The 15,774-nt window shown below is 42.6% G+C and overlaps 1 protein-coding gene and 1 long non-coding RNA gene across 2 annotated transcripts; one reads left to right on the top strand and one right to left on the bottom strand.

Moving 5' to 3' along the window:
- The first annotated feature begins 356 nt into the window (after positions 1-356).
- LOC147267645 (G protein-coupled receptor 22-like) lies at positions 357-15,273 on the top strand. The gene is made up of 2 exons (XM_086198609.1): positions 357-572; positions 10,490-15,273. Exon 2 carries the CDS (start codon positions 10,601-10,603, stop codon positions 12,134-12,136), a length of 1,536 nt encoding a protein of 511 aa, XP_086054735.1. The 5' UTR covers positions 357-572; positions 10,490-10,600; the 3' UTR covers positions 12,137-15,273.
- On the bottom strand, positions 3,231-7,669 carry LOC147267646 (uncharacterized). The gene is made up of 3 exons (XR_015112271.1): positions 7,543-7,669; positions 6,251-6,345; positions 3,231-3,584 (listed from the first exon to the last, which is right to left on the bottom strand). It is a non-coding gene; the product is annotated as an uncharacterized LOC147267646 (long non-coding RNA).
- Positions 15,274-15,774: the final 501 nt, after the last annotated feature.

Genomic DNA, 15,774 nt, shown 5'->3' with positions numbered 1-15,774 from the left:
CACATGAAATCAGGTAAACTGGGGCTTAAGCCCATTGAAGTTTTGCATCCTTTCATGCAAAAATGCACCATAGAAAAAATGTGCATGTTTATTTGTAATTGCTACCAGTTAAAAACTTTAAATGTAAATGAATAGGTCAAACAGGAGAGCTTTCATTTTAAACGTGTGTATTCTAATGCTGCAAATGGATGCGCAGCAGATATAAACATGAATTGGTGACAAAAGATCTAATCTTGGATTTTAATGTTAACTTCAAATTAAAAGCTCACTAACACAGGCAGGTTTGGAGCGCTGGTTGATGAGGATGTTTAGCGCCTCCCCTCCGCTTCAGTCAGCTGAACTCGTGCTGACAACAGGCTCCTCTGTGTACGTGGAGCCGTCGGCAGCGGTGCCTGCGGACAATGCCGTCGTGCGTCCTTCCCACTGAGCCGCGTTGTCTCGCTTGCCCCTGGTCCTGTTGCTGCTGCTGCTGCTGAACATGTGCTCGGTTGCTCCGCGGTACAGGAGGGAAGCTACCCATCAACTCGCAAGTCGCGCAAACGGATTGCTGAGCGCACGGCGCTGACAAGGAGGTAAGCTTCTCTGCAGAAAATTTTTGGTGGGAGAAAACTGTTGATTCTGGAAACAAAGATTTGGATGTTTTACTGTAAAAGTTTGCATTCATGCTTAGACAAATTGTTTTTATTTTCTTTTTTATTTTGCCGTTATGGAAGACAGAAAAACTCTTTAAATTTATGAAAATGCTTTTACGCAGCTAAATTTTAATGAAACTCGTGGGAAACCTGACAATGGATAGCTCACGTTAATGCATGAGACATACAGCCAACTCTATGTTAATTTTGTCAGGGGGTGGTTATTGGTGCAGAGTTCAGCCCGCTGCTCAACAACCTCTGTAAAATATCGATTTAGCAGAGGAATCCGGGTTTTATACCAGTCCTCGGGCTGTGTGTAGGAGTGGGTGCTTGACACAGTTGCGGTCTCCCAGGCTGTGTGTTTCTCCCACGCTCCTGAGGGAGTCGTCAGTGCAGGCTGCTGGAAACATCTCTCAACCAAGTGTGATTGCATGCTTGGTGTTTAGTTGTGTCTCTGCCAAGTGCCTGGGAAAATAAAAACAAAACAAAAAAAAATCCTTTAAAAATAACACTGCACCCCGGGTTAGTTTATTGCTGCTTTATGGGTTGATCTGCACTTCCTCTGCAATTTCAGGGAGAGACAATCAAATTAAATGGTTGTACTTACCATCATTAATTTACATGTAAGACTTGCTTTGGGTCTGTTCTTAATTGAATTTAGCTGTTTCACCATCCACCCGTCAGTCAGTCAGTTCACCCATTTTCTACTGCTTATCCTCTTAAGGGTTGCTGGGTGGCGGGGCTGGAGCCTATCCCAGCTGCCTTCAGGTGAGAGGTGGGGTTCACCCTGGACAGGTCACCAGTCCATCACAGGACCAACACATAGAGACAGACAACCATTCACACTCACAGTCACACCTACGGTCAATTTAGAGTATCAATCAACCTCGTTCCCTCTTGATGTCTTTGGACTGTGGGAGGAAGCTGGAGTACCAGAGAGAACCCACACAGGAACAGGGAGAACATGGAGACTCACACAGAAAGATCCCATGCCTGAGCCAAGACTCGAACACAGAACCTTCAGGTGACAGTGCTAACCACTGCACCACCATGCTGCCAGGTGCTTCACCGCACAAGTTATTAGATGTATATTATGAAAATGCGGTATTCCCTGCAAGATGACCATTTAATTTTGTGAACTTTTTAAGCAAAATTTCCATTAAACCTACACTCTTCTTTTCAAATTTAAAATATTTGCTTCTTTCCATTGTTTTGTTTTCCATCCACCCATCCTTTTTCTATATCGTTTATCCACTAAGGGTCGTAGGGGGGCTGGAGTCTCCCAGCTGACACTGGGCGAGAGGCTTGTTCACCCTGGACGGGTCCCCAGTCCATCACAGGGCCATCAGGAGCAATTCGGGGCTCAGTGTCTTGCTCAAGGATACTTTGACATGGTGAAGGGGAAGTGAAGATCGAACCAGCGACCCTTAGGTTCTGAGACAGCCACTCTATCTTTGAGCCGTTGTCATTCTAAACTAAATATATTTTGTTTTTTCCTGACACAAAATTATTGGCTGATAGGGATAACCCTCAGCTGCAATTACTTTTGACATTTTGCTGCTCAGCGGCTCTGAAGCAGGTTACCCTGACACAATTCAGTAATTGAAGGTTACTTGCGGCATTTTTTTCAAGATTAAAAAATTTAAAAGAGAACCAAAGCAGTCAAATGTAGCAGGCAAGAGGGGTTGGGATGAAGAAGGCAGGGGTTGCAACAGTGTGAAGGTGGAGAGACAAAGAAAAGTCTGAAAGCATTTGGGTCTCTGCCACACCGTCCCTGTGTTCTCCTCTGGATGGCTTTGATTGTTAACATGAAGGAGGAAAGTTAAACCCTTAAAATGGAAGTGTGCGTGTACATGTGTGGGAATACATCATCCTCATCCCTCTCTGTCTTACTGCCAACACCTGACCAAATATATTAATTGTCTTGTAATTTTCTTCTTTGGCAGTTAAGTGACCTCGTCATTTTTTCTTTGTTTCTTTTCCCAGCTGCTTTCTCTTGCATAGGTTGTCAATCTTTGGCTTTTTCAGCAGAGGAATAAATAATTCAGGTAACAGGACAACAGCGAAGCATCCAGGCCCTCGCTGAAAGCCTGGATGCTTCGCTCAAACCTGAGTTACCCGTCTATGTTTGGAGAGTCCGTCTGAATAATGGATCTATTTCCCAATACAGTGCATCTTATAATGGCTCAAACGGCAATAGGTGCAAGCTATCAGGAAAAATATACATACATTAAAGATGAAGTTCTTAAAAAAGCATTGATTTTTACTTCCCCTCATCTCAAATCCCATTTTTTTCCCTTTGAGTGTTCTCTGTATTTTCTCCATTTCTGCTACCAGCTGCTGCTCACGCTCCATTATGAAAAAAGTATGGATGACTTGGACAGACGTGAGCGTTGTATTCCTGCATATCCACAGTGGGTAACTGCCACAGTGAAGAGCTTTAGATGTACAGGACAGAGAGTCAATAAGCTGACAGGAGGGAAGCAGACTCACCAGCCTGCCGTGCCATCGCTGACGCCCATCAGGGCTGAGACAGTGTTTGAAGGAAGTTGCATGTGTGCAGAGTTGTCATGTGACCTTTCTGTTGTATTTTCTAGGATTAGCGAATTGGGAGTGATTGTGAAAGTGAGAGAGGTGATTATGCTGCTTATTGTGACAAACTCAATCAGCACAAAGTTCCTCTCAATTCTTCAGGACACTTTACTGTATTTGAGATCATTGTTTTGGTGATACAGCCTCTTGGTTTTACTCCATGTGTGCCACCAGACAGCTATCGAGGTGGTGTGTAGCAAAACAAATTATTAACAGTTACCAATAATGTAGAATTATTTCCAAATCTTCATGTTTATAATTGTCGTTAGTGGAATTCAAAAGAGAGTGTGTTCCTTCCTCAACATGAAATTTAGGCCCCTGGCACTCTCTCCCCCCTCATGTTGCGTGGTGTTGCTGTTCCTTAGGGAAAGAGACAAAGAGAGAAAGAGGAGGTGAAAAAATTGATACAATTAGGATTTTTTTGTTGTTGTTGCATGAAGCAGCGACCTAAAGCACATACAGTGGTGCAAATATTGCTTCCCATGACCACTAAGTGGCGCTAAAGAACATAAGCCAAGTCATAATATATCACAGAATACTGCTTAAGGACATCCCAGATATGAATCAAATGTTTGTCACATTAGGCTGACCTCCTGAAACCACTGGCTGACGCTATCGTTTATTTTCAGCTTGTAGATGTCATCAGATCAGGTTTCTCATCAAATCTATGAAGTTAGAAGAAGATCTGACAGTAACTCACCACCCTTCTTCACACGTTTTCTGACCAAATCTGAGATGGACCTGGTTGACTCACTCAGAGGAGGACATAATAGTTTAAACCAAACATGTCATGTCCAATTATGGAAAAGGTGCTGCCATGATTAATCTGACCCCAAATTTAAAAGTGTCATTAGTAGTTCTGAGGCGATGATATAATAAATAACAGATATTTTTAATAACAAATCAAGAAGTTGGTATAATGAGCTCATTCATTTTTTTTTTTTTTTTGCAAAAGCAATTCAATGGAGCCAATTATGTAAAAATGCACATATAGCATTTTATATATTGGTATTAAAATGTCACTCTATCATGTCTTTCTCAATATATCTATTACTTTGATGCACTCATTAATAATCTTGAAAAAACAATGACACTGAAGTGACCCCCCAAGAAGGATGTTGCTCTGAAGCTGGCATCATAAAAGCAGACTAACACGCTGTCGGTTCGGCAGTCACTGACTTTGTTTCACATTCCATCAGAAAAGACCTCTCAACATTTCCAACCTTGGAATACACTCCAGTGGAGCATTAAACTTCCTCTCTCACTGCATACACCTACCGCTCCCCTGAGAGACCGCTTGGACTCAAAAGGTTCCCTGTCGCACAACATCGTGTGCGCTTGTGTGTGAATGTTGCACAATGTTATCTGACATTCCAAGGCTGCTTCTCTAAGTTGTAGCATATAAATGTTTTTCTCTCAGGAACAATTGTCTCCACCGTTGTGTGTGACCTGAGAGAGGGCTTTAATAACAGTTTGATTTCTCAATGGGGAGTCTGTTTACACACACACACACACACACACACACACACACACACACATGCACAGAAGGGATAAATTTGAGGGAGAGCTCACATTAGCGCCAGTCGCTGCATGTTGTCACAGTTGGACTCTTGAATGCTGCTGTCTCTATTCTTGGGCACTGTTTTGTCTAAGTGATGCCTTGTTTGAGTGAATGCTGTGCCAGGCTTTGTGGCAGCATTGACATGACAAGAGACTGAGGCTTCTTTTTCAGCACAGAGGGTGGATGCTCAACAACTGGAGGCAAGAAGGGAGTAACTGTCTTTGTAAACATCATTTCTGTAGTATCCTATACAAAAATCACCTCAGATACTTCTCCAAACCCAACCCAATTCTTCATTTTTATCATCTCAGCTATTAAAGTGAAGTGGCTCAACAACAGGACCGGACAGAATCCTCATACTTTCTCCACAGCGTCCCTACTTTTTTTAATGTTTGATTAAATCGACAACTTCTCACATAACTTCTCATCTAAATAATGAAATACTAATTTTCATCAGACAATATGTGATTCCATGATGCTTTAAAATGTGTTTAATTTAGGATTTAAGAAAGGTGCCTCTGACCTCTTGATATATACCAGATTAACAGGCACAGTTGCGGCCGAGTTGTATGACATAATTCACATGGACTACCACTGAAGTATGCTGGCATCTGGAACAATAGGTTGCTGTATGCCCCCTTACAGCTTGTGGCAGTCAGACTTTTCCCTTGTGCACCTATTTTGTCCCATATTATGACAATGTTAGGGGCGGGATGGCTCAGAGGTAGAGTGGCCATCTAGCAACCGAAGGATTGCTGGTGCGATCCTGACTTCCCCCGGTGACCATGACCCCTAATTGTTCCTGATGGCCCTGCAGCGGACTGGTGACCCATCCAGGGTGAACATCACCTCTCACCCAAAGTCAGCTGGGATAGGCTACACTCCAAACCTAACAGTTACATCCATCCATCCATCGTCATCTTCCGCTTATTCTTACACATTAAGGGTCGCGGGGGGGCTGGAGCCTATCCCAGTGTCAACGGGCGAGAGGCGGGGTTCACCCTGGACAGGTCGCCAGTCCATCGCAGGGCCGACATAGAGAGACGAACAACCATTCACACTCACATTCATACCTACGGTCAATTTAGAGTATTCAATCAGCCTAGTCCCCAATTGCATGTCTTTGGACTGTGGGAGGAAGCCGGAGTACCAGAGAGAACTAACAGTTACAGTTGTTGCATTTCAAAAAGTTGATATAAATTTATATAAATCTGCTGCTGATTCTGAGTCAAACATTTTGCTCCATGACCTTCAAAGTGACTGCGGTAATCTCCAACAGGCCCCTAGACTCCACTGAAAGGGAAACCTGTAAGGGGTCTTTTTAACTCACTGTGTTTCCTGTATGTCTGACACCACAAACCAATAATTTACATCACTGCCCTCAGTATAATCCCCTGTCTCTCACTAAATAAGAAATGAGTCAATAGTCACAGTCTTTAGGTAATAATCCAGAATTGTCCCCCACCTGAATCTCACTTGAAACTAGTTGGCGTTACTTCAGCATCCTCTGACTGCAGTTGAAGCATCCCTGCTGACTCAGATCGGTCACGTTGTTCGTTCCTCATGAAAAAGAAGAGCTTTAGTTTTGAAGTAGACTTGAAGTTGTGAAGTGACCAGAAGGGGCTTCTTTTGTTGCTGTTTTCTAAGTAGATCCAAAATGTCCTGAAATGTTGTGTACCTGACAGCTTATTTTCATTCAAATATAACTTGGCATTAACTCCCCTGTGGAGACATTGAATCCATCCACATCCGTCTGTTGTTTGCTTTATTAACCAATATATCAGCTGCAGATTTAACAGGCTGGGTTGTTACCAGTATAGATGGTTGCATTTAGGATTTGATTTAATTAGAGGAGTTTGTTGTCTTGGTGGAGGTATGTATTCTTCCAAGTAACCCTGTAGTTTTCACTCCGTGATCAATAAAAATCTCATTTCTGCAGCACTCCGAGCTAAATCCTGCATTCAAATGTATGTGCCATCAGTATTCGTGTACTTTCTCTCTGTATTCCAGTCGTCTCTATATATCTAATTTTGACAACCTGTTAGATTGAGCCTGTCTCACAGGAATAGCAAGATAATCTTTACTGCCATTCATCTTTTTTATCTTTGTTCTGCTACTTGTGGGAATTGCTGATGTGATTCCAGCTGTTCAATTATAGATGTTATACAGTCTCGCTTGTTGCACACTTTCTGGCTTCCCACACGGAAAGGGAAACATCTGAAGAGCATCATTTAGATATCTGTGCAAAACATTTACTATGGATGTGGGATGGCACTTTAAACCCCCCTCCCCCAAATAAAATGTACTCATTATATTGGAGGATCAGTCTTTGGCGCCCATGCATTACTTTTTCATTTAAAATGATGTATTTGCAGTTATAAAAGGATTTCATCCCTGTGCATAGTTTTGTTTAAAAAGTATTCTTCATAAGCGGTTTGATTGATCGATTTTATTCGCTTTTAGTGAGCAGAGATTCACAAAACAAGTAACAAAGGTAGAAATTGTACACATTTACATATAAATGGAAGTAAAATGAGATCAACCAACACATATTCTGGAAAAAGGATTACAGATTAGTTTCCATGTATGTCAAGTGCTGTTTAGAATGAAATCAATCTGTTTACATGCTGCATATGTGCGTGTGCAAGTTGGAACAGAAAAGATCAGGCATTAACCCATGACAGACATGAGCAAGAATAAGATTAATTCAGCACAGTGAAACTGGAAATATAATTGGGCCCCGAAAATCGTACTCACCCATGGTAGGAAGCAGTTGTACTGCGAGTGCGGTCATTGCAGTTGAATTTGCACTCTTGCTGCCATGCCAACCAGCCTGGCTCTTGTTGCAGTTGATATTTTGTGTCCTTTGGACCCAGGTTCAAGACCAGGGTTGGCTGACTACCCTCTGCCCTTGCTGCATGTACTGATGATGAGATAGGCGTGTGTGCCCAAAAGGGAGGTACGCTTGGCTGGTTAGCTTGGCTAACAATTGAAAAGAACAAATGTTAGGTAACCTTAGGTAGCAAAATCCTCCCGCCACATCCTCCAAAATTCACAAGTTAAAATGTTAAAAACCTACATTGTATCAAGCATCTAAAGACATGCACCTTCTTTCACAGGTGAACAGTTCCTCACCAAACCTGCACGTACTCAGTTTCAAATTCACTTTTACATTCAGGTTTCTGAGAGAGACAGAAAAAGCCAGATTGTGGATTGGAATAAGCAGTAAAAGAGTACACGACTGCTTCAGCTCTAATAAGAGGCATCAAGTTGAACCTGATTGATTTTTCAACACTTTTCACACTTTGCATTTGCCCTCCAACCATAGCTTACAAAGATGTTAAAAGGAAGCACATTCCGAAGTTTTTCAAGGGGCACAGTTGACCTTATTGCTCTAAAACACATAATTCTGAAACAGAAAAACTACAAACTACCTACATAACATGTGTGTCAGCTGTGTATGTCTCATTGCTTTTCTGGTGCATTCTTCATATTGGCACTCTGTTCAACTTTTCAGTACAAAGCTCCTATCTTGTTAAGCCATCATGTAGCTTTCAGTCAGGCAATCAAGAGGGAGTCTTTTGGGACTCAAGCACTCTGTTGGGGACTGGAGGAAACCAGGAAACCAGAAGCTGTTAGGGGACAGCTGATGTAAGACTATAGAGCGGAAAAAAGCTCCCACCGCTGTTCCCTGAGATATCTTGTTTACCAGTGGCCTTCATTTTCACTTCCTCCCCTCACATGTTAATTTTCTGTAACCTGGCTTCACTCTCAGTTCTCTTCCTTAAGGCGTTTGAAAAGATCCAAGCTCACTAAATATACCTAAAAAAATCATCAGTCTCTATTCAACACCCCCCCCCCCCAATCGTTTTCACTCTCTTCCAGTTCATACAGTACGCTGACAACCGGAGCAGCTGAAAACCTCCAGCATGTGTCAGGCATTCATGCTCACCATCGTTTCTTCAGTCTGCTCTTCAATCATTTCTCTCCACATGCCCAAGAGACACCTCTATTCTTACAGTTAGAAGCTAAACTCAAAATGTCCTGACTGCTTTCTCACCAGTGTTGTAGAAATGTGCTTGTTTTTTTGAAGAGGTCTAGAATTTTCGGATCTTTCGGGACTTTAATTTCAATCCACATTCTGTTGTTTACAACGGGAGAACAGAACACGTCAGTGTCAATATTCAATACATCAGCAGCAGACATTTTTATAATTGCATTTTTCCCTGGTGATGTCTTTAATTGTGACCTAATGGGCCCGTGAGGCTGGAACAGGCTTCTTCTTTCTGTTTATACTATAGGAATGTAACATGCCTGAAGCTCTGTGTTTGAAAGAGGATTTAAATCTACTTTATTCTCACGAGCATACACAACCTTAGAGTTCAGTGTCACACACTTCAATACGACAGCACCTGTGCCTTCATTAATATAGAACCTTGTGGCGTGGTTGCTATGGAAACAGAAGCTGGGGAGAGGTGCCTGGAGGTTGAGAGTTGAGTAGTGTTTTGTCATGGTTTACTTTCTCCACTCTTGACTCGTGACTTTCTCATTGAATATTTGACACACGTGACGTCGGAAATGTCACCTCCTGACAGACTGAGCTGAAGAAAAGCAGTGATTTTAGTTGTGATTGATTTCCTTCCATGACGAACAACTGTGATTGACTCACAGCTTAGACACAACACCACAGAAGGATACTGTCTATCTGTATGTGTGTGTACATTCTTTAACTAAGATCATTTGGAGCAACGAACAGATTTTATTTTTCCAAAATTCTGAGTTTTAACATTACCAGCTTTGCAGGTGCATATATTTATGTTGGTTGCACAAGCAAATATAATAAACCGTTATCTGAATCACCATTTTATATAAAATGTGCTTGTTGGTTGACAAAGTGCACTGCTCTCTATGAGATTAAAAAAGTAGTGTAGTCTATAAGAACACATTTTTGCAACTGAACAATAAATCTTCCTGTCTTATTTTTTGCGAGAGTGAAAGTGCTGTATTGCAATTGACTGCAACCTTTGGTTTATTTTAATTCTACCTATTTCATATTATATAATTTTCGATGTTCAACCCAAAGCTTCCAACTGCCTGCTGCTTCTGCTGATCTTTTTAAACACATTATCTGCTACAGCTGGTACAGAGGTTATCACCAATTTAGCATAAATTGTTGACTCTGCTGCTATTACTGATAGATTGAGAGTGCAGTTGATTGCCTGCAAGTCTGATTGCTTAGCTTCATTCAGTTTGCTCATTCCCCTGAGCCCCAATACACATAAGTGATGGTCTATTGTGGCGGCCCACGGTTCTGACAGCTCGTGTGCAGGTCTCAGACTGTGACAGAGCCAAAATGGTAATCAGAGGTACTGATAGGAGACAGATTGAAGGCTGGATTGATGCATAATACAGCACCTGTTCCATCTGCAGAAATGGGGTTGATCTAAACTTATAAGACTGACAGGTTGGCAGACAGACAGACAATCATAGCTGCAGAAGGGGGCCCTGGTTGAAGTCTCTTTTTAATACAAAAATTGCTTCACACATTGCAAGAACTGGCAGGATTTCATTCCACTTTGATTGTTTACATGCAACCAATGACTGATTGAAATCTCTGACATACTATGAGAGAGAATAATGTGTTTTGATTGTTTCCTCCTCACTCCATTTCTCATCTGTCTGCATTGTGTTCCCATCTCCCTAGGATTGTCACCAAGCCGTTATTCATCCCTGTATGATGGAGCCTCAGCCTGGTGTATCATGGAAACTCATCAACAGCATGACAGACACAATATATAAGGATTGAGAAGTGGCCATGGAGACTGACAGCTACACCACAAGATCAGCTGCCACTGACTGGGCTGGCCTGGAGGGAATCGATGTCCTTCAGGAGCAAGGAGGAGAGGGTCTGTCAGGCAGCACTGACTCATGGTACACACCGTACTCGTTCAGCTTCCAGGTGTCTCTCACAGCCTTCCTCATGCTGGAGTTGGTGTTGGGTTTCAGCAGCAACCTGACAGTGCTGGTGCTCTACTGCTCTCAGTCCAACTTGGTGGACTCAGTGAGCAACATGGTGACTGTCAACCTACATGTGCTGGATGTGGTGGTGTGTGTGCTTTGTCTGCCGCTCACTCTGGTGATTGTGCTGCTGCCACCAGGACCAACCATGGCCCTGCTCTGCTGCTTTCATGAGGCTTGTGTCACCTTTGCCAGCATTTCCACAGCACTCAACATCCTGGTTATCAGCTTGGACCGTTATGATATTTCAGTACGGCCAGCAAACAGGCTCCTGACGACGCACAGGGCTGTGCTGCTCCTTGCTGCTGTCTGGTTCACATCTGTAGCTGTGTTTTTTATCCCATTCTTGGAGGTGCAATTGTCCATGGAGGATGGAGTGGAGGAGAGAGGCCAGGTGACACCCTTGTCTTTGTCCTCTAATGGCATCAGTGCCCCAGTGTTGCCCATGTGGAATAATCGGACACTGCTGTGTGTAGGTGGGCAGGGCTATCACACAGGCCTGGGGATGCACTACCATCTTATCCTGCAGGTGCCCATATTCTTCACCACTGTGGCAGTCATGCTCTTCACCTACTCCAGAATCCTAAGAGCTTTAAACATTCGCATTGGCACCCACATGAAGAAGAGCCAAAGGTTCATGGGCCCCTCCTGCAGGGGGCGCCACAAGAAACAAACCAAAAAAAAGACAGGGTTTAAAATGATCAACAGTAGCGAGGCAGAAGGGGAACAGTGCACCACAGATGGCATGAAACGTCTCAGCCACCCTCCCCTCATACCTTCCCCATCTCCTACTCCTACAGCTACCTCCCCCCCTGCCCTGTCCTCTTCTGTCCCACTGGTCACCCCTGACACAGGTGCAGCGTCTCCTGTGCCACCCACCATGGGTGTCCAAGCCTCAGTCTCAGCAATTATTGCCCTTCGACGGGCAGTGCGGCGACACAGAGATCGGCGAGAGCGCCAGCGACGGGTGTTCAGGATGTCCCTCATCATCATCACCACCTTCCTAGGCTGCTGGGCTCCCCTGTCTATAATCAATATGCTAATCCTGGGCATAGGCCCCAGTGATGCCCTGGTCAGCCTGCGCCTCTGGTTCTTAGCCCTTGCCTATGGCACCACAGTCTCCCACCCTCTTCTCTATGCTTTCACCCGACAGAAGCTGCGACGTGCCCTCCGTGCCAAGGTTAAGAAGAGGGTGGTTTCCTTACTTCAGGTAGACCCTTCACCAGGGGGCAATGTCATACACAACTCATGGGTGGAGAACAGAAAAACCATCCGGCAGGTGCATCTTGAAGCTAGCGAAGGAACTGACCGCTGCATGGCAGAGGCCCTGTGAGACTGATCCACATGTGCTAGTATAATTAAATATTCAGAAAAGAGTCACAGGTGTGCGCCATTATGAAACCCAGTGAAGTGTGAAAGGAGTGTAGGAAATCTGAAAAACACATTTCCACCTCTGGGAGATGTTTTAATATAGCCAGCAGCAGACAGCCCATGCTGAACACAGCTACTATCCACCTAAGGCAGCGGTGGAAGCAGGATGCTGCTGTCACTGTGGTGCACAAAGCCTTCGCAGCTGAAGAAAATCAAACAACAACAAACACACAAGTGTATATAATTTGCACTCTCTCAAATCCTGTTTACATATGGAGTTGTGTGATGCAGCATTCTCATAGGGGTGCTTACATAACTGCTCCAAAGAATGTATTTAGCCAACAGATGATCTGATCTGCCACCCACTCAGAAGCTCCGAGGCAGCTTTAAAAGAACGTTGATACACTTCAGTTATCCCAAGTCTCTCTGAATGTGTTTAATATTATCTCTGCCTTAATTCTGCTCTGCTTTGTTGTCTATGTTTAATAAAATTCAGCTATTTTACATAGAGTTGGCCTTTCTACATGAAACATGATCTGAGATGTGGATTTGTCGGGGTCTTAGGTGAGGAACAAGGCAGAGGACAAATATAGGCTGTTTGAAATATTAAATACATTTTTTGGGCAAGTTTTACAGTATTAATACCCAAAAACCCCTAATGGCAATGCACCTCTTTTGCTAAACAGTTTGTATCCATTTTTTATTTTGTATGTGAAACTGCAAAGAGACAGTAGGAACAAGGACCTCTTAAATTCTTTTGGGACATATATTTAGCTCTCTCCAGCAGAGTTAAGTAAGAAAATTACTTTTTCTCATGTTGACCATGTTGCGTCACCCACCACCAAACCTGAAGCTATCAGCAGCTACTTGACATAACATAGCATAGCATAGCATAGCACAGAGATGGGAAATGGGGATATTAACAGCTAGCCTGGCCTCATACAGGAAAAGATGCCTAACTGATTCAAAAGTCTAGTGGATAGATGATGTAGATTTACATAGATATACATACAGTAGATTTTGTTTCTTTTAAATGGGATCAAGCTAGCTGTTTCCCTTTGGGTCCCGTCTTTATGATAAACTAAGCTAGCAAGTGTCTGTTGCAGCTTGACATTGACTGTACAAATATGAAAGTGAATATGTGTAGTGATTAATTAGATGATAAAATAATAACAAGTTTTCATGCCTTGTTCTGTCCCTGTGTCTTCATGTCCATCATGAGCGACCGCTTTTGTCCCAACTCTATATGCAAATAAACATGGTCATCTTTTCCCTTGTTTTTAATGTGCACGAGGAGGCAAAGCTTACTCGTGCGTCATCTGCTGGAACTTTAAACTCAAAGAAATCCAAACAACACAGATCGGGTCATATTCCAGGCTTCACCCAGGATGTTATATTTTGTTCAGTGGAGGAAAAAAAAAACGTAAATGTACCCTTTCATACAAATATCATCAGGGGTTATCAAGTAGCGACATGCGTGATACCAAAGTGCAAGTCATGCTTTTGCGACTGTAAGTGCGGTGGACTATTAATTACTCCAACAAGTAGACGTTCTCATCACAAATGACGCTGAAAGCAGAGCAACTGCACTTTCCACCGTATGAGTGGGGCCAACGAAAACATGACTTGAGTGAGTTTTAACCACAACCATGATCTTTGTAACTAAACATCACAAGATCTGAACCACAACTTTGACACATCCAATCATGTATGTAACTAGAAATACCACATGGCTGTTGTATGCCTCTGTAATGTCTGCCTGTCATAGTGACTTTGACCTTTGACCTTCAAAATCTTTTCGGTTCATCCTTAAGCCCCAGTAGATGTTCTTGGCAAATTTAGAGAAATTCCCAAATGGCTTTTTAGGGATATTTCTTTTATGTGAGATGAGCATGACCGAGACCCTTGACAGCCAAAATCTTTTCGGTTTATTTTTGAGTCCCAGTGGATATTTGAAGCAAAATTCTGAGAAATGTCATCAAGAGATACCAGAGATATTGAGTTTGTGGAAAGTGTTGTAAATCTGCAAGCCACGGAGGCTGTTCATCTCATACCAGTGCAACAGGATGCGTTGTATGTTTGAACAAATCACACCAGGAGTGAAAAGACATTTATAAACTGAGTATATAGATTGATATATGGATTTTTTTCCCAAAATTTTCAGTATAGTAATGATAATGAAAATAATTTGTTGGTGGGCCAAAGTGCTTCCATGGGATGACTGTTGGTGAGGCGGTCCCTCAATCCAGGCCATGTTAGCTTTGCTATTACTAAATGGATGCGGCTATATGTGACCAAGACCGCCTCGGAGGGTCAGATCTCACACCTGAGTTCACATCTGTGTATGTTAATGTCAGGTCTGAGCAGAGCCAGTTCTGGATGTTGGTAGTATGGATGAACAGGTGACAGCAATAACAAGAGAAAACTTGTATGATCATGCAATGCAGTGCATCTACAAATTTTGTTCTTTGAAGGAATTTAATTATTACAAATGATTCTTACACATTCATATTTTACACAGAATACTCTACGTTTCCTGACTATTTATTACAGCTCCATTGTTTTGGATTGTATAATATGTTCCTGTAGCTCTTATGTGGAGTTTTGGCGTGCTAAAAGCATGCCGGTAACACCAATGTACATACTGTGTATATAAAAGAGATCTAAATTACAGTACACGTCACTTGGTGCGTACGTGATCATAGACAGACCCTTCAGAGTTGCAGCTGGCTCGCCTCGGTGTCAGCACCCAGACATCTGGTCCCTCAGCTCAACTCAACATCCGTGTCCTCCAAACACGAGAGAATTACTGTCACTACAGCCCAGCGCTGACAGACTGAGGGGTTATTAATAGGACTTTGTTTGATTTTTTTGTTGTATCTGCTTGTGTGTTCACTGCTTTTATGCTTTATGCACACTGGGGCTCATTTTTGTGATTTCTCGCACATGCACAACAAATGCATCCCTGAACGAACGCACATGTAAACAGATATATTATTGTACACCACTAGTATGTTGTCTTTGGAAATTGTATTCACTGTGATGCTTTTTGTGAATGTATCACTACTGAATGTTAAATTATATCAATAAATACAGAGTTCTGGATGTGTTGCCTCTGCTCACGTTGATATGAATAATTGATTTGTTGAATGGCACAAAGGTACTCTATAAGGTAAAATCTGTAATAGCATGAATGTAAATACAGCAAATACCAGTAGGCTATGTGTACTATCTGTAATGTTTTGGCACGAGGGTTTATATTTTTTTTATTCTGCTTGGAGTCAGCTATTGTTAGTGTCTAGCTGGTTTACGTAAGATAAGTGTACGTACTATAACATTAGAGTCTGCAGGAAACACCCTGTCAAACAGTTTGCAGGGTTCTTAGAGTAATTGACAAAGTGCAGCCTGCATTTTGAACTTTATTTCTAGTAAATATACTCACTAAATGCTGTCTCGTAAAGCTTTTCACACAAACACATCAGCTGTATGATGAAGGTGATATGTAAATTACTTTTTATGATTATAGGCAAGAACTTCATCAATGTGCCTACGGCAGCATTGGTACACAGCTCTGTGTTTGACTAATTGGTACCCAACACT

Source organism: Aulostomus chinensis, chromosome 3 (genome assembly GCF_037954235.1).
Source record: "Aulostomus chinensis isolate RoL2024-O1b breed Wild chromosome 3, RoL_Achi_v1.0, whole genome shotgun sequence".
Taxonomy (NCBI): Eukaryota; Metazoa; Chordata; class Actinopteri; order Syngnathiformes; family Aulostomidae; genus Aulostomus; species Aulostomus chinensis.
The sequence above is the reverse complement of the archived record's forward strand: the minus strand, read 5'-3'. Positions and strand labels throughout refer to the sequence as shown.

Excerpts from the sequence above, each read along its gene's own strand:
- LOC147267645 (XM_086198609.1), top strand. The coding sequence starts at position 10,601 with ATGGAGACTGACAGCTACACCACAAGATCAGCTGCCACTGACTGGGCT.